Raw genomic sequence first — 19,788 nt, 5'->3', positions numbered from 1 at the left:
AGCTGTCAGTATAATGATGAATATTGTTGTGATAGTCTGTGTTTCTATTGACATGCTTGTCCTGTGTGCTGTATTTTATTAACAATATAATGTTTTGTGAGTTTCCCATGAAGTATTGCAGGTGAATTTTCTGCATCTCGGTGTTGGTTTTGGAGGTAAACACACATTTTTCTGTTGTGTGGGAGTGAGAGAAAGATTTAAGGTGAATCCTTTATAAGACCCCGGGGTTTCTACCAATCGCAAAGCAATATGACAAGCTACATATACCCAGGAGGCTCTGTCGCTACCCATTTGTCAACAAAGCATTTTCTGCCTCAAACACATTGTGAAGCTTTTTACCAAAGTTCCCCTAGGTGTGCATTTCTGTCTGCTTTGCATTTCTCTGTATAAACCAAGGCTAAACAGAACTTCACAGCGTTTTTGACTTGTGGAAAAAAGAGTTTGTAGACTTTCAAACAAATAACTGCAGAAAACTAACAGAGAAATTCTGCTGCTGTGCTTCAGGGGTATTCACGGAAGGATGTGGAAGCCAAATATTGTGAGAAAGTTCATGTTTGCTTACTTCCTGTTTTTTTTTCTTCTTCTTCTTTGCCCTCTTCTCTCACTCAGCCTCTCAGGATGCACTGCCACACCTGCGCCCTGGTGACTAGCTCAGGTCACCTCATTGGAGGCGGTCGGGGTGAAGAGATCGACCGGGCCGAGTGCGTGATCCGCATGAACGACGCTCCCACCGCCAGAGGTTACGCCCATGACGTCGGTCGCCGCACCTCCCTGCGTGTCATAGCACACTCCAGCATGCAGCGGGTCTTGCGGAGTCGCAACGAACTGCTCAACGCCAGCCAGGACACAGTATTTATCTTCTGGGGCCCCAGCAACTACATGAGGCATGATGGGAAGGGCCTAGTGTACAACAACCTGAGGCTCATGAAAGAGGTGCTGCCCAAGCTCAAAGTCTACATGATCTCCTGGCAGAAGATGCTCCAGTTTGATGAACTCTTCAAGAAGGAGACCGGCAAGGACAGGTGAGGGTGTCACTGCATCAGAATCCATCATCTTCAGGAGTCTAATAATAGCTCAGCTAAAGCTATAATTTAATTAATATGTAATTAGTTTTATAAAGTTTTAATCATTCTGTCCTTAAACAAACTTAACAGGTTGATTTTTATAGTTTGTACAAATGCGTTACTATCTGATCAGTCAAATGTTCACATGTCACTATCCCTGTGGAAATCAACCATATGCCACTAGGCTGTAGTCCCTCCCACATACTGTATCGAAAGCAAGGAAAGATATTCAGTCACTACCAATTTCATTCACTTGTGTGATTCGTCTGACCTTCAGGGCAGCACAGTCAATACTTTTCAAGCTACAAGTTTCACAGCTTCTTCAGCTATTACATCAGCAGAAAATTCAGCAATATTTCTTTTGTGAATTTGTCCAAACTTTTCCAACACATATTACACAAAGATTAGTAAATTGATAAATTTGGTGCACGACTTACCCGGCGAATGCTATACAATGAGCTCATGTTACTGATAATGATGCTGGAATAGTGTTGCATTTTTGTTATGTGGAGTTTTTGCATTGCAAGAATGCATGCGGGACCAAAGATATGTTAACTTTGGCTTCTCTTGTTTGCCTGTGCTGTTGTTGGTCCTTTAGTTGGGCTTATGTAAAAGACAAACTCATAGTGCAAAGAACATCGTGTAATGAAGTGAAACCAAATGCTTAAAACTGTCCTCTGCAGCCATCGTTTGTTCTTCTCAGCCATCTTTCTTTGATCTTTGTTGTCTTTTGAGCTCCTTCATCTTTATCTCGAACCCTTCTCGGATTTTTCCGTTTTCTGTTCAAGCCAACTTTTTATCCAATCAGATTTCAACCTACACATAACATTTGAGTCACAGACAATGCTGTTTGAGGACTATAAACACGTCTTGGTTGAACTTCCACAATCCTTATTTTTGTGTAGGCTGAGAAACAAAAGTGGGACCATAAATCTGGCCTGATCCAATTCAGAGCACATAGTCTATAGCAACTATACCATATGCCTTTTCCCAAATAGTCTCTTTTATTCCAGCACCGTATGAAAGTCAGCTTGTTTTATGTTGTAAACGTGTATTTGTCTGTCAAACCATGGCTATGCCTTTAGTAATACAGTACGTACCATGCTTGCAGGAAACCCTTAAACTAAATGGACAAGAGTAGGTGGTTGCAAAGCATGCCTCTGCATTCATAATCCGTGCTGTGTTTGAAAAACAGACTTTAGCAAGTAAACCTGGATGTCATGGAAACATGGACGTGCAAGTTTCTCGCATAAAGAAGTCTCAGATATTGTAATTTATTTACAAAACTACTCGAATGCGTCTCAGAGGGATCTACTTTAAAGTAGTAAAGAAAGGAATGTAAGTGACAACACAAGCTTTCACTTTCTTTTGTGTGGTGTCCTAATGGCTTCCTAAAAATTACCCCAAGTTTCAGTTGCAAAATGAACAGTGTTAAAGGACTCCGTTTTAATGAGTCGGAGATGAGTTCTCAGCCCCGTGGCCATTAACTCTTAATGAAAACCCACCCATACACACACTGTTTGTGTCTCCGTCGCTTTATCTGAGCCTTTGTTTGGGGTGTCATCGGAGATTGAATCTGACTTCAGCTTAAGATAGATGCCGTGGGGGAAATCGCCGAGCAGAGGATTTGGTGAATGGCTCAGACATCAATCCTTCAGAATCTGTGCCTACAATCATGGTAAATGTTTACAGTGAGCAGGCTTTCTCTGTTATTGTTCGTATTTACAGTTTCTCATCCTTTCTAGCACCAGGCATTAACATCAGTGAGAATTATTCGAGGTCCTTTCTGCTCCATGGAGCGTGGAAGCAGAGAGAAATAAAGCCTTAATATATTAGTGTTATATCTTTGTAATGCTCGAGATAAATTTAAAGGAAGCTCTTTGCATGCAAAATGTCCCGTATCTTTATGAAGCAATATTTTATCTAATTTGGAAAATGAATCCCGTGTTCTTTAAGAACTGGGAGCCTGTGGACGCAGCATTAAAAGCAGAGTTTCTGGGTAATCAACCGTGCGATCGGCAACCCTGCAAGCTTAATTGTAATTATGGGTTATGCCTTTTCAGTAAAGAGAACTAATATGGTTTAGGATGATGCCACATCCTGCAGTTTTTAATAACACATACAGAAGAGAGAAGGGAAGCAGGTGTCCCTCTGCATCCTTTCTGGTAAATTGCTAGAATGAGCCTTAACTGGTGATTAGAGTCAAATTAGCTTTTGAAATAACTTTTTTTCTCCCTTGTCTGTGTTTTCTGTTCCCATGATGCTTTGTTGTAATTGTTAACAGCCCAACTGTGGTTTCTGCTGGAGCTAGCTGCAGTGTATAATATGATGATTTGAGATAGGTCAGTTATCAAAAAGATCTAGGTTGAATCCCTTTAACTGTGCGTCTTACATCAAACCTTGTCAGTCGTATTGAAACGTGCTTTGATGGCTTATGAACATTGGTCAAAAAGAGGAAAAAGCCACAGCAGGGCAGCTGTGCATCAGAGAATAAGGAGACAGCTGGAGCAGTGGACAAATTACATAGCTGTGAAGAACAGCTGAAAGGGACTCATTTATAAAACAGACTTTTGATCGGTTTTGATCTTAAGCAGGATTTACAGTAAGCAGAAGCAAAACTTAACTTTGAGCTTATCTCAAAGCAACGTTTTGACTTGTAATAAGTTTTCTGCAGGTTATGTAGAGGTGTTTCAGTTTGGGTTGTAAACACGGTCTGCGGTGACCTTTGTAGTTCTGTCCTTCTGCCCAACTCCTCTTCTTCTACTGCAACATTACGCTGGTTCCCAAAACAAAATAAAAGGGTCTGCTGCAAGAAATTTGCCAGTGATTGGCAGATGAAGCCTGCAGATGTGTCCACAGTGTTTTTATTCCCATGGAAATGACCTAACATTGTGTAGCTACACAATTCTACACACGTCTACATAATGTTACATACTTTGAAATAAAAAAGTTGAACCCTAGAGTGTTATTGGGAGACATTATTGGTTATGTTACCTTTGTGACTTTTTAAAAAATTCTATGTTGCTAATCAAGGTCATGGAAATTACCCTCAATGGTTCCTCACTTATTTAAAGTAACGTATTTTCTACAAAGTGTGTATGTTAAAGATGTAAGAAAAACATATAAACTCAAAGGAACATTTTTATTGACTGACAATGCTCACAAATGTAACACAAATATAAAAGTACAGTCCTGTCCAGTCGTCTAGGCAACCACTTCATATCACTTGGTGAAATTTAATCCATAGACCTGATTGAGCATGTGTATACACCTAAATATAGGTTGTGCGATCCTAAAGCATGGTATTTGACGGGCTAACACAACAACAGTCTCCGTCTTTCCATAAAAGAGCAGAGCAGGCAGCTGCAAAAGAAAAGAGTGCATTTTAACGGTAACAGTGTAGATCTTCTTAAAAAAAAAGAAAAAAAAATTATAGATATAAATTGTAAATATAACAAGAAGTAATTAAATCAAAACTAAGTAAGTCACAGATTTCGAATTACTAAATGAATTAGCAGTAATAAGACTAACAGTAAAATTAATACCAATTAATCAAAAACTTTTATAAGGTCATAAAACTGAGGAAAATCAGAAATACCTCTAAGTGTGGCTTATTAAATGCATCTGATGTATGTCTGAAAACTGACTTGCCAGTTTTAGGTGAAGAGGGTGTGTGATCAGATATGGCTCCACCACTTTTCATGCCATAAAGTTTCACTAATTTCTAGAAATACTACACAAACAAAAAATTAGAACAACTATGCAGCTGCAAAAGCTGTGACTTTCATTAATCTACCACTGTTACTTTCGATGTTAGAATGATGTAAGAGTAGATGGGGTGAAAAACAGAATTTCCCAGATTCCAGAAGAACACTGAAGGTTGAAATGCTCCAGGCAACTTGAGACTGTTAAGACCTGTCACATCACCTGATCTTTGCTGATTGGCTGGGAGATGTCCATATTGTTCTACAACCACAGAGAGGTTTGGGGAGGACAATTTTGATGTCTTTCAAAGTTACCATATAGGGTTCTCTGGCAGATAAAGTGTTTAAACCTATTGAAATCAACAAGGCTATTTTTAAGTCTTTATCCTTGTTTGCCAACCAAAGATGTGTTGTCCTTCATCGTTCCCAGGATTTGATCTACCAAGAAGCTGGGTGTTCTCCCTTGATGGTGTTGCAGAGTAGACAGAGCAGGCAGCAGATAGCAAGCAAGATGAGATGGAAAGAGGAGGGACACATGACAGACAGCTTGAAAGGCAGATTGACAGATCTGTAAAGATCACGGGCTCGAGGCTGATTGGCTCAGAGCCCTGGCAGATCACTGGACAAGAATAGTGATATTGACATTTTGAATGAGCAAAAAAGAGCAATAGTAACAGCCCACATCACCAAGTGGAACTGATGTTTAAGGTAACAGTACAGATCTTCTAAGTTGAACTTACAAAACAGTGAGGGGAAATAAAATTTAAGGTGATTTGAGATTTATAAATTAAAGTTAAAAGTGGTATTCTTAGAGCGTGCTTAAACTGAGACTTGTATGCCTTTTTATAAATAAGAGCCCAAAAGGAAGAGCTTCTGATCTTTTGAGGTAAAATTTGAGAATATTCAACAGGCTCAGCAGTGAAAAAGCTCCCTGCTAAATGAAAAGAATAGGACACATTTACAAACCAAGTAACCTTTAAAGGCCATGCAGACACCCACACGTTTCCACTTATTTTGGATGATAAGACTTTTGCTCAGGCTGAAGGTGGGCAAAACCTTTGCTGTGACTCATGAAATGTCACAGGACTCCTTAAGCTATTATGACCAAGATAAAGGTGTAATTGGTCACACAAACAACACAAACTGATGAAAGAAAAGTGATGTGCCTCATATCAATGCATGCAGTGTGGAGATTTCCACTATTTCTACATTGGTTTTTGTTGTTTGAAGACTAGTTGAGACTTGTTCTCCTTCTGCTCTGTGTTGTAGCAAAAGTGCTTGCCTGGGCTCACTCACCAGCAGAAGGAAATATTTTTGCTGATCTTCTTAAATTTCAGTTAAAATGTCAACATTTATCTGTTACAAGCTTAGACCCACACAGAATTGAAGAAAGCAGTCTAAAGTCTGAACTTGAAGTCAATTTACAGTCCAACACCAAACTGAAGCGAGGATTCAGGTTTGCTGCTTGTAGAGAATGAACATTAGAAAAGATATATAATGAGGGGAATGTACAGTAGTAGGAAAAGATTATATGTGGAAGGAGACTGCAAACAAAACATATTCAGACTACATTATTGCTGCCATTTCCATGGATATAAAAAGAGTGAAATACAAGAGAAACTGTGATCAGACAGAACGTGATGTGGAAGTCAAGTAGATACAGAGGCGACTAGAAAAAGTGAAGGAGTTTAAATTAGTAATCAACCCTAAACACTGCAATCACTCAGGATGAAAGTGTCAGGTATAAATAACCTTGCACACACACAAAATGAACTCACATATTTTTATACTTTTTCTTTATAGGAGTGTCATGAAATAATGATGCTTCACAGATGTTTCAGCTTGAACTTACAACAGCAAATCACACCTGTATGTGACCTTCACACAGTAATAACAATAAGAAGCTCAAAGACAATATAGCTGCTATATATGTATAGTAGCAGTCATCATTGTGGTCATTTTGGGCTTTTAATTATTATTTTTTTTAACTTTTCTTTTTCCAGGGTGGAAAAATAAACAGCAACCATCTGTATTGGCTTTAAAAATAAGAATTGGATGCACAAGTTTGAATTTATTTAGGATTTTCTCTGATCCACACAGACTCAAAAGTACAGGCTCAAATATATCCATACAATCGCACTAATATTTGGTTAAATATCCCTTAAAAGCTTCTTGATGGCTACGAAAAGCATCTTTGCAAGGTGCAAGTTGCTAACATAATTTTGGCTGGATATTTGACCAACTCTGCTTGGCATAATTGGTGAAGTTCATTCAAATTTCCTCGATTTCCTGGCACCAACCTGGCTTTTAAGTGCAGTCCACAAATTTTTAAAAAGGTTGAGGTCGAGGCTTTGGGACGGCCGTTCCAGAAACTTAATGTTAGTGTGTAACAAAGTTTCAAGCATCTATAAAAATCTATGAAATCATTAAAAAACCCAAATTACCACGACATTCATGATCATAAACTTCTGACCACAATTGCACAAATATAACTAAAAAAACCCAACTCCATCCACCCCAAAGAGATTTAACAGTCATTTCTCTTATTAGTGATGGAAATGCAATGGTAAGCAAAATCTTATGTTGAAATATAGAAATGTGATTTTAAGACTCAAAAAAGAAAGCTCAACATGCAATTAAACTTATAGCTAAATGTGTACCTTTTCTGGGTTTACAATCCCAAACCATGTAAACATGAGAAGCAGCACTGCTCTCCTTCACAGGGATAAATGTGTCGTCCCACTCACAGCTTGCCTCAAGTCCTTTTAAAAGACAGTCATTGAAGCTAAGAGCTTGACATTTCACACCACATTATTCATCAGCATGTTCATAAACAAGGAAATGAGGAAGACTTCTTAAGTGAGATTAGCTGCATGCCTCCTGACTAAGACCTCCACACATCCACCACAGATTGGTTGGTGTCAAAATGCTGTGCTTTGAACTCTCAAAGTTTTCTCATTTGCAAAGAAGAGCTTGTGTGTATGCATGCCTCTGTGTGTGTGTGTTTGAGAGACAGGGCTGTTGTTATATTAAAGCCCGGTGGCCATGTTTGCATATCAAAACAAATCAGCATGTTCCAGACAAACTGGGTCCTGTCTTAATTAAATGAAAATGAGAAGCCTGTGCTTCTTCTGCGATAGCATCACTTTGGGTCGACAGTGTTGTTTGCTGCATGGACAGACTCTAATAAAGCAGCAAGTCACACAAAAGGGTGTTGTCACTGTTCATAACACTGTGGCCAGTGTGGGCCGATTGATTTGGTGGGTCTGGATTGTTCAACCACGTTTTAAATCAACAGCCATTTTGTGGTGCGTTTTTCCAGCAAACACAAAGCTTTATTGGACCACAGAGAAATAAGGAGCGGCTGTACCTGGAGAGGTTGTTTTTGCTTCATTTGAAGGAAGAGAGCAAACTAAGACTGGGTTTATAGTCTCTATTTACTGTAGCTGTAGTGCATGGTTTGTCCTACGCTATTTTTATTTAACCGAATGAGCATCTTCAAAAGTTCCCACTGTGGAGGATAAAAGTAGCAATGCAAAATACTTCAGAAGTTGGTGAAATCTTAATGTCTGTACAGAGCTAAGAAAAAATATTTTACAAGTAGTTTTTAGAATCATATTTAATTGTTAAGGGAAAAACAACAATCCAAATCTACCTGGCTCTTTGTGAAAAAGTAAGCTTCTTTGTTTTCCTGCCTCTTACTTCGCAACTGGTCCAAGAAGATGACTGCTGTCCCTGAGCCTGGCTCAATTCTATTCTATTTATATGGCACCAAATCACAACAACAGCCCCCTCAAGGCGTTTTATATTGTAAGGTAAAGACCCTACAATAACACAGAGAATACCCCATTAATCAAGCGACCCCCTTTGAGGAGGCACTTGGCAACAGCGGGAAGGAAAAACTCCCTTTTTAACAGTAAGGAACTTCCCTGCAACTACCTTATAATATATGTCACATTCAAATGACTGGTTAGCTGGTACTAGATGAATAAAACTGAAATGAAGTGATGACTGTTGTCTCATAGGTGCTCAAACAGATTGACGTCAAACCAAATAAACACCTTCAGTTCTTTGTTGTGTTCTTGAAACAATATTTTGGAGCTGATCCCTTCTTTTAAACACTCATTCTTGTTGATTTTGTCTTTTAGAATCTTTCATGAAAATTAGAAAACCAGTGAAGATCTCTGCATGATTTATTAATTATTTCAGTGCAGACCTCGGCGAGAGTTCCCTTAAATTTCACAGCAGTCTACTCCTTAGCTTTCCGAGATGTTTCTTTTTACATCAAAGTCTGACCGACACTGCACCGCAGCTTGTCTAAAAATGCATCAAAGCATAGACTTAAAGCCTTGCCATGACAAAACAGCAGAGTTTAACTTTTTAGGTACGCTCTAGGGTGCTGTCTATAAAGCCTTCTCATACACTTTTAACACTGGTAACATTTCCTCGCTCCCTTATAGCCTTCCCAGGAAGACATTTCTCTGCCACCTTCCTAAGAAAGAGAAATGCTCAAAGTTTAGGTGCTAAACAGGGCTTTCTTTCAGGATTTTTGCTTGACATATACCCCACAACCCCACCCCCCCCAACTCCCTGCACTGCTGTATCTGTGAGAAAACGAGGGAGAGAAGGTCTGAACACCTTTTCAAACAGCCAGGTAAACCCTCCACTCCAAATGTGTCACCTCATCAACAGCAGGCGAGCAGAGTTTCGAGATGCCTGCCTGGTTGTTCTTGTCAAGACTTTTCTTATCAGGGCCCAGGCTTTGTTTCTCTGTCTTGCCAAGTTAAAGCCTCGGCTGCTGCAGATGCTGATGCATATGTGTGGGAACAGACAAGAAGGAGTAACAAGCTTTGAGAAGCAGCAGGGTGATGAGGCCGGTCGGGAGATAAGGAACGCATGCTGTCAAAGTGCTCTCAAGCAAGAGTTTGAATATGAGCCTGCTCACTTTTCCTCCGCCACATCATTTTAAAACTATAATGAACTGTGCTTGGAAAAGAATCAAAGGAAAGATCGCAGAAATTTTTTGACACGTTTACCGTGTAGCTTCCTGTTGGTTCAGTGTAATGATCGCAACATGTGCATAACTAAATCGCACCAGATGTGGTTGACATTCACGGTCACTATCACTTTGATAAATGGGATTTTTTAAGGAACCGCAAAGGGGTTGATGCATGTGATGTTGAGGGAAAGTTTTCAGAAGTGATGAAATTTGGTAGAGACTCTGCATTCAAACTGTCACTAGGATAAAATCTGAGACAAGATGAGAAACAGAGCCCTGTGGCTACACAAGTAAAACACCCCCAAATCTCCTACGGTGGAGCAAGACATCAAAAACTTAAAAGAGATAAATACTGTAAATGACCACAAACCATACAGCAAAGTTGCAAAGTTGTTTTATCGTTATGCATCTTCTAGAGCTTTTACTATATGTTTGCAGATGTTTTGTGTCATTTTGCTTCTTTTTTTTTTAGGTTTTGTGACTCTGCCTGAGGGGTGTTCTAAAAAGAGAGATTAATGGGCCAGAGTTTTCAGTGTCACAAAGGTGCATCCCTTTTTACCTGGCTGGATCACTATGGTAACTTATGCTGAACACATAATCGCTCCGGAGCAGGTTATGTTCAGAGCTTCACTTTAATATTGTGTGTAAATGCCACATTTTCACTCATTCTTTTCCTGACTGCAGGCAGTGAGTGGGAGATGGATTCTTTTCTTTGACTGGGTATTTGTCTGCATGGAGTTGGTGATGCAGTTGATGTGTAAATATAAATATATAAATAAATATAAGTAAATATATTCATGGTGCAAATTTGCTCCCAACTTGCAGATATTGCAGGTAACTGATCAGTCTAATTATAGGCTATTTATCACTGGGAATATTAAATCAATACAGTGGTTTCTGTGTATCCCTCATTATGGGATGGAGCTTCTCAAGTAGTCTGTAATGTTTGATGTTTCACACCTGTGCAGATGTCACATTAGACGAAAACGGTGGAGCTCAGAATAAGTGGTAAACAAATAAATGAAACGCTGAATTCACAAGAATAGATGTTTATGTCAGTATTCCTCTCTTGCCTTATTTGCAGCGCCAGTATGTTTTTCACATTTTATATATATTTTTATATTCTTTATAAGACCTCTTGCAATGTCTCAAACTGGAGTAGGTGGCACTTAGTTGGCCCATTTTGTGCAGAAGAAGAGTCGGCTGACGAGACTGCCTCTTTTATGTAAGCACGCACAGAAACTGAAGCAGAAAGCCTGGGAACCCATCATCTCAGAGTAGGACTTCAGTTATACTGACTGGAAACAAACTTTCTTTGTCATACATATTGTTTTATATAATCCTAAGGATTAGTTTCCTTGCATTGCTTTGTACTTTTGCGTTCTGCATCTCCTTGTAGTGATTTCTGGCCATCCGTTGTTTTTGGTTTGTCTCTTTGTCCAGGGTAAAGGCCAGTTGGTTGGCCAAGTTGGTTATTATAGGAAAAACCACACCTGCTTTTAGCAATATGATGACATTAGCATTTACTGTCAAAAGAGTTCACTTTTTTTTCCCATCATCTCCCTACTTGCATTAAATACACGTGACTCCACCAGAGCTGGAATTGCTGTTTTTATCACCAGAGCATTTTATAAATGCAATATTCAGGCTAAACTTGTTTTGAAATCTAAAATTGATGGTGACATTATGCGAAACAAATTGTCTAAGAACATCAGACAAAGTCGGTGTATCCTCAGCTGACTCATTTTCACCATAAGGTTTTCTTAGCTTTGTTTCATCTGTCAAAATTATGCATACATTAGAGGTTGCGTGACTTTATAGTTTCCTCTTATGCCTGCCCTTTGTAGTTGTGTTGGACTTTGAATTATGAAAGAGGAAATTCATTTAATGCATTAGTTAGACCACATTTTGCCTCATTCGCTGTGCTCCATTTATTTTTTTTCTCATAAAGCTTCAGTAAAAGTTGCAGTGTTTATTTACCAAAAGCCATCTAAAAGTGCATCAAACACTGAGAGGTTAATGCATCCACTGGTTACCTATAACAGTTCCCATCAGGATAGTTCAGCTGTTCAGCAGGGGAAGCTCAATGAGAACCACATTTGAGTCTAATTTAGCTTAAGGATTCAATTGTGCTGTATTTTATAGCATAAACCTGCTACATCAGCTCATATTTGAATCACTTCACAGTGTGTACGAGGGAGTTATGATGCATTTTGTAATAAATTTTCATAAGATGATTTGATGAATTCTGATTTTTGCAAAATGTTTTTGGACAACGGCAGCTCAACTCATCTGCATGAATTTTAGTTGGAAGGGATTACAGCTGTGGCTACAGGCCAGCGAGCTGGAGATCAGTATCATTGTGAGGTTTTGTTGCTACTATACTGTGAAAATGAGACCATGCTGGTAATGCTGTGAGACTCTAGGCAAAGCTATGTTTTAAACTAAATACTGGCAGTCTCATGTTGAGGTTTAGCAGTTAAATGGTCTGCATTTATACAGCACCTTCCCACCTTCTGTAGGTTCAACAAAGTGCTTTACAGCATGTTCTCATTCAGCAGTTCTCACACAGGCTGCTGAACACACCAGTGGCAGTGCAGTCCTGCCATAGGCAGCATCAAGTAGTTTTATTTACCACAAGTAAAGAACATCAGTCGCTAACTTTTATGCTGTAAGTCAGAGAGACTCTACAATAATAGAAAGAGAACCGCAACAATCCAGCAATCTGCTGTAAGGAAGCACTTGGTCAAAGTGGAACTTGGGTACAGTTTTCCTCCCAAGACCGCTTTGGTACTTTGCCTTTGGGTTAGCAGGGTCATTCTCAGGCCTTTTCCTGTGTTGAAATCCTTCAGAAGCTGAAAAAAACATGCTTCATACCGCAGCTAAACAGATTTTTAGTTTCATTATTAATCAAAAATAAAAAGAGCCAAGAACAACTTGCAAGAAGGTAAATGATTCATGTCACACAACAGCAAACAAATGACTGGGGTTGTGTTTGTTTTTCCTAAATGAGGTTTGTTCTCATGAGTACAGCGGAGGTCGATGGGAATTTTGTTACTTTTGCATATTTTTCATAGTTGCAGTGTACAAGGGCAAAGGTCGAAGGATCACCAAAGTAGCTCGGCTTCATGCTCTGTTGGGATATTTTTGTTTGAATGAATTTATTTAATCAGCATCCAAAGGTCATTTCAAAAGATTTGCTGTGTTTTTATACTAGAATCTAAATGAAAAGCACTGCTCTATAAAGATGTCAGTGCAGCGATATTGTAAACTTCATTTGAACATTGAACCGAAATTATTAAGCTTATTTTCATTTCATCTTCAGTTGTAACTTAAAGGTTTTCAGCGACCTCTAGAAGTGGTGCGAGTTTCAGTACACTGGAGACCATCAAATCTACACAAAACCAACAAGGAATTCTTTAAAAAAGTATGATAGTCAGGCAGGAGGTTTTTTTCAGTCCTATGATGGAGTACCGGTACATGTTGAAGCACATTTAGATTTTTTTAAGTGCAATGTTAATATTTCATTTTGTTTTTTTCATAACATCATGTCTGATTAGCGGTCAGCTCTTTTCTTCCTGAAGGCAGGCAGATCGTTCTGCATGCTGAAGGTATGTCATCCAACTATCGACACTTCATGCAGAGCAAGGCTCTTTTCTGATTAAGGATTTGATTATTTGACAGGGTTCATTTGTACCAGTCGATGCATAAGATGGATTTGTATTTTAATGAAGCTGTGCTGGAACTTGAATGATCTTGCAGCCAGGAATATCGACCTCAGGATTTAGACAGATCTTTATTCTGCCCTAATACGCCAATGTGAGATTTTCTAATGATCTATCCCAGTTTTTCAGTTTTCATCCTTGTGGTCTCCCACGCACTAAATCCATCTAACTATCTTCTTTCACCCCCTACATCCTCCTCCTTCCCTCTGCAGGAAAATATCGAAGACCTGGCTGAGCACCGGCTGGTTCACTATGACCATCGCCCTGGAGCTGTGCGATAGGATCAATGTCTATGGCATGGTGGCGCCTGACTTCTGCAGGTGAGAAAGTGGAGCTGAAAGTCAAAGATCATCACCAGCTCCACCAGCAAGCACCATCATTGAGATTTTTTTTAAAGGAGAGCCATAAATGCAGTAACTTCAAATATGAATTCATAGCAGCACAGCTGCCTGATAAGAAAGATTAAAACTAAATATATTCAGACAGCTGAAAATGAAATTTCAGTGTGGCTGGAGAGCGTTTTGGAATACTTAAATTGCTTGTGTATTAGTAAATAATAATTCAGTAAACTGACAAGTATTCATAATCTTGAAAGAAAAGGCAGAGTCCTAGGTTTTCTTGTTTCAGAAACATTATTATAGAGCCAGCGCCTGTTAACAGAGGTGTTAGATTTACACTGATCATCCAAATACAATGTAAAATTTCAGATGGGGAAAAAAACGACAGTGAAAGGATTTTCACTAATACAGAGCGCCTGGTCAAATTCCCTGCTATTGCATTAAAGCTTGAGTCATGGCTCCCTTTGCTTTTTCTGGCTTTGTCTACCTTTTTGTGCTGGTACATTTGGTTTGCTTTCTGCACCATTCAATATCCCCACAACAAGCTTTTTACTTTTTCATTCGCTGCAGTGTGGCATCAATAAAAATATCCAACAATTGACCGACACACAATGGATTATCTGGTCCCGAGGCTGGGAAAGCACACATTGGTCGTGAACTCTGAATACAGACAACTGAAAAGCTGCATTGCTTTACTGCATTTGAAATCAGAATGTTTTTGTCCTCCACATGTTCTGTATTATTCAGTATGCAAATGCAGATATAAGAGCACCCAGCCATGAACTGGAACATGCATGCATGAGGGATAATGCCTCGTGTGTAGCCTGAAGGCAGGCATATTTTACCAGAGTAATTTCTGTTTGAGAGATGCTTTTCATTAGGTCAGGTTAATGCATGTACTATAATGCTGATTAGATGATAAGAAGTCATTTTGTTGACAAGCAGAACTATATATTGCTATCTTATGAGGACAGTGTACTTTAAGTATATACTGACTAAACACTTTATAACTATAACTTCTTCAGAACTGGCTTTTTTCTCTGGGCACAGATTCAACACGGTTCTTCTGAGATATTGACATGACAGCATCACACAGCATCAGCAGATTTGTCAGCCGTATATCCATGATGAGAATCTCCCACATCCACTACATCCCACAGGTGCTCTATTGGACTGAGATTTAGTGACTATAGATGCCATTTGAGTGCAGTGAACTCACTGCCATTTTAAAGAAACCAGTCTCAGTTGATTTCAGCTCAAACTCCAATATCCTGCTGGAAGCAGCCATAGTAACACCGTGGTCATAACTGGATGGCTATCACAACAATACTCACGTAGCCTGTGCCATTTAAACAGTGCTCACTTGTTACCAAGAGGCACAAACGATGCAGAGTAAAGATCCACCATAACATTACACCACCTCACCACCGCCATCACTGAGAGTACAAGGCAGGATGTGTCTGTTCTTTCATGTAGTTTATGCCAAATTTGACCCTACCATCCAAAAATCAAGAAATCGAGGCAACAATTTTTCAGTCTTCTCTCATTCAATTTTGGTGAGCTCATATGAGCTGTAGCCTCAGGTTACTCTTCTCAGCAGGCAGGATTGGCACCCAATGTGGGCTTTTGCTACTGTAGCCCATCGGCTTCAAGGTTCAATGTGTGGTGCATTCAGAGATGCTCTTCTGCATACTTTGGTTGTAAGGAGTTCAGTTACTGCTGCCTTACTATCAGCTCAAAGCAGTTTTTGCATTCTCCTCTTGACCATGTCTACATGCCTAATTTCACTGAGTTACTGCCATGTGATTTGCTTTGTAGATATTTGTGTTAACAAGCAGCTAAACAGGTTAACCTAGCAAAGTGGCCGGTGGGTGCAGGTGTCACTAAAATGCAGCATCTGACTGTTTCTGCTGTCAGACAGCAATCTCAATTCAGTGCAGTAGGTTAGAATAAAATTCTAGCCTGAAGCAGATAAGATTCTGGATTTACATTTTTAAATCGCTCTTCTTGAAAGTTCCAATTAAAGAAAATCGGATACTCTTTTAAACACTGTTTAACAACATTGTTAGTTATTGTTGATAAGGAACATTACAGCATTGTTCTATGATGTGTTGACTTTTCATAAGATGAAAGGATGTAAATATGTTAAACTTTGTGTAATTGCATTTTTAATTAATTAAGTAAATTGGCCTATTAAGGGCTAATTATGCAATTAAAATAGTAAAGAAGCATATAAATTATTCCAACTTTGAGATTTTTCTTGGTTGCAGCAAAATTATTAAATAATTTATTCATTAATAGAAAGAAGTAAATTAAATTCTAGCAAATGCAACAGATGCAAGCCAAATTATATGTTAAAAAAAGTGTATCAATGCATCAATACTGTAGATTCACAGTACAAGGAACTTTCAGAGAAGCGCTGGTCCTCTATAGGAGAAATGAACTATGGGTTATGCAGCAGTTTGTGACTCCCTCTTGCTTCTGGCAACCAAATTAACCAGCCTCGTTAGCAGAGTTTAATGGTTTGAATTACAGCTCACGTCTCATCGGTCTCAGCCTGTGCTTTAATTGGGGGATTTTATTGAACAGGGAACAAATCTTATTAGATTTCTCAATAAAAAAGAACAAACTGTAAAATGTTCTGTATATCTTTGTCCTTGGCTGTGATTGCTTAAAGAATATTTTTTTATTTTGGGTTTTAGCACAAATTCAATATAGACACTAACAATGAGGTTGTGCTGCTGTTTCATTTCTTTGAGCAATCATTGGCCTAAGCCAATATTTAGCATGTCTCTTAGTTTACATCATGACTGCAGTCAGTCGATTTTTACTGAATGCGATGCTACTGAGAATTTAAAAGTGTACCTCAAATGCCATGTCAGATTCACTTTATTGACATTCAAGTGTGTGTATAAATATATAACGCTAAAGCATTAATAAATAAATAACACATATAAATAATGCATGAATTGTAATATTAAAATATTCCTTACAAGACTTCAGTGCTGCCTTTTCTGTTATGTAACTTTTTTCAGTCGTAAGGTGCAGGGGGATTTTTTTTACTTTGTTAAATTGCTGCTACATGCTGTTTATGGACTGCTTTTAAAATACCCACCTTTCTTTTTTTCCCAAAGGAACACTTTCTTGTAAAAACAAATTGATTCTGAAGAAGTAAAAAAAAAATGTTAGTAAGTCAATTTTGGGGCCTGTGATTTTTACACAGGGGCCAGATTTCTCAAAGTAATTTTTTTTGTTTGTTTGTTATTTTTATAAATGATTGAACAAAGTGGTGAAGTACATTTCCCCACATTTTAAGGTGTTTTTAGAACTCACAGTCTTTATTGCACTCCCAACGTCTGCAGAGAGGCTGGGGAACAACATGAAACCATCCCTGTTAGGCTTTCATGACAATGTCTTACTTGGCACAAACTGTACAACGCTGAACAACTTCTGTTACACCAAAGTTTCAGTGTTGTGCAAGACATCTGGAAACAAAGAAATAAAAGGATACATCTGCCACTGAGATTATAAAAACAGAAGGGGTTCAGAACTAATTATTTTCCAGATCTTACAAAAAAATCATATAATACAGTTGGAAAATTTCATTTTACTGTTGCAGTTTTTTAACTGAAACAAAACTAACAAAGCCAGCACCCTTGTCTTTTCATGCTATTAAAGCATTTCGAGTGATGTAAACCAGCGCTATCATTTGCTCAGCAGTTGCAATATCTTACAAACTCACATTTAAAATGTATCACGGCCAGAAATGCACACAATCTGAGTCCAAGACTCAAATTTGATTTGAGCTCATATTGAATGGAAAAATGGGCAGATGTGGAAAAATCTAATGGCATAATGATTAATATATGAAGATAAATTGCTCTATGGACGTGATGAGTGGTGCAGGTGAAAATGCTAAAATGCCTCATTAATATTTCAGCAGAATCTCAGCTATTATGACAGATGTGTGTGAAGAAGCGATTTAACACTGGGCAAAATTCAGAAATGAAAATTGTTTGAAATACGCAAACAGGAATCTACTTTCTTCACCATCTAATTTAATTTAAATGAAAATCTGAGCAGTTAATCTGCAAAGATAAATTAAGCTGAAAAATCATTAACACCATTAAGGTTGGGTTTTCCAATTTTAGAAACAGAATACGGTGCAGTATTTGCATCGTATTTGCTACACTGTTATAACACAATAATATGTTGCCGGCTTTGTGAGAGCAGTTTGTTTGGCTCGCTCTTTGTTCAAGCTTACAATGCCCTTGTGTATAAAGAAATATTTTCCTAGCCTGGTAAAGAAAGAATTCTCCCTGACCTCAAGTACATCCGACACTTCAGAGCATTCAGGGTCTACAATGTTGTGCAAAGCCTTAAACCAGAAGGCTGTAATGCTGTTTACTAAGAAACAGAAGATGCAAGTTTCAACATATTTTGGGCATGTATGGTGTTGTGTACTTCTACTTTTAAAAAAGAAAGACGTAGATGTTCTTTAGATGCTCCAGCTCCTCCCACAGTCCAAAGCTGCGCAAGTTAGGTTAGCAATTCTATATTCTTTCTATATTGGTGTGAATATGAGCGTGAATGTTTGTCTGCCTCTCTTTGCCAGCTTTGAGACAGACTGGTCCTACGACCTTCAGACCTTCTCGTCCTATGACAGCTTAAACAAAACAAATAGAAGGAAGTGGTTAATCTGTCTGAGAAATCAAAGACACTCTATGCTCAAGTTTGTGTAAAGGGTGGAGGGGAAAAAATGGGCAGAGCAAATTACAAATTCTGAGGGGTGTAGATATTGAGAGCATTGTTTTTTATTGTACGAAAGAATAAGGACACAAACAGGTGTTAAAGCTCGGTGCATACTGACTCTAACTCAGCAGCCAAAGCTTGATTTTGAGCAGATAACAGAAGCAGTTGTGAGCAGTCACGGTCTAACCTTGTAATTTTCTAACACTGTAACATTTGTTTCTACTTGGTTCTATAGTAGAATCATTGTGGCCACAACCAGGACTGTGCAGGATTTTGGAAAGTTGAAGAAACCTAAGATTGTTTGTAACAGTGCAGTTGGGCAAAAGAATTACCTACTAAGTCACGTAATAATTTATATTGCAAGCGCCAGTAGGTGTTATTTTGTGCAGGCTGTGATCAGCCTTATGTACCATGAAACTTCTTTTTTGCAACCAGTGAAATGCACTGCAACATAAGAAAACACCAGCAAATACAAAAGTGCTGCAAAAGCACACAAAACACAACAGAAGTATTTTTGGGCGAGACGATGATTTGATGGAACAGTTGCAGACAAGCTAACAGTAAACAGCTAATAGCAAACATGTATCTATAGTACTATAAGAATCATGCAAATCAAACACATTACCTTGCATCTTTTTCTCCTTCACAACACCAACAAATACTCTGCTGCTTTTAACCGTGTCTCAGCGCAATCTTTCACATGTTCTGGTTTCTGTCACTTCACTTCTGTCATGTTATTGTGTCCCCAGAAACACTGCTGTTGTGTTTTCTGTGTTTTTTTGTTTTTTTTAATTTATACAGTGTTTTACTCAACTTCTGTAGTGTTTTGAGTGCTTTTACAGCATTTTTCTATTTACTAGTGTTTTAGGTTTGACCTCTCCAGGCCACCGTACACTGAAGTCAACCCCGTCCATCCACAAGTCAAAATGTTGGATTGTTATCTCAAAATTTCAACTTGTAATTCAAAACTGAGAAAATAACCATCTCTGCTAAATTGTGGCAAAAAGTGTATTTTTTTCAGTCACGCTTCTATATTTTTCATTTCATGATTCAATCTTGTAAAGCATTTATTGTAGTGAATCTCATTGTATGTCTTTTCTCTCTTTACACTAATCTCAAGTGATGAGCGAAACAGCTGCCCTCCCATCACTTTGTTCTGCCTATTAAATGGGAGCTCCCTCCCCCACTGTCACCAACTGGATCCTC

The 19,788-nt window shown here is 38.6% G+C and overlaps 1 protein-coding gene across 1 annotated transcript in view; it reads left to right on the top strand.

The window, feature by feature from the left end:
* st6galnac5a (ST6 (alpha-N-acetyl-neuraminyl-2,3-beta-galactosyl-1,3)-N-acetylgalactosaminide alpha-2,6-sialyltransferase 5a) overlaps positions 1–19,788 on the top strand; it is a 66,251-nt gene that overhangs the window by 36,306 nt on the left and 10,157 nt on the right. Inside the window, exons 3-4 of the mRNA XM_005476695.4 lie at positions 610–1,022; positions 13,705–13,812. Coding sequence (XP_005476752.1) covers positions 610–1,022; positions 13,705–13,812 — 521 coding nt within the window. The remainder of the gene's footprint in view (positions 1–609; positions 1,023–13,704; positions 13,813–19,788) is intronic.

The sequence above is a fragment of the Oreochromis niloticus genome, linkage group LG18 (genome assembly GCF_001858045.2).
Source record: "Oreochromis niloticus isolate F11D_XX linkage group LG18, O_niloticus_UMD_NMBU, whole genome shotgun sequence".
Lineage (NCBI taxonomy): Eukaryota > Metazoa > Chordata > Actinopteri > Cichliformes > Cichlidae > Oreochromis > Oreochromis niloticus.
The sequence above is the reverse complement of the archived record's forward strand: the minus strand, read 5'-3'. Positions and strand labels throughout refer to the sequence as shown.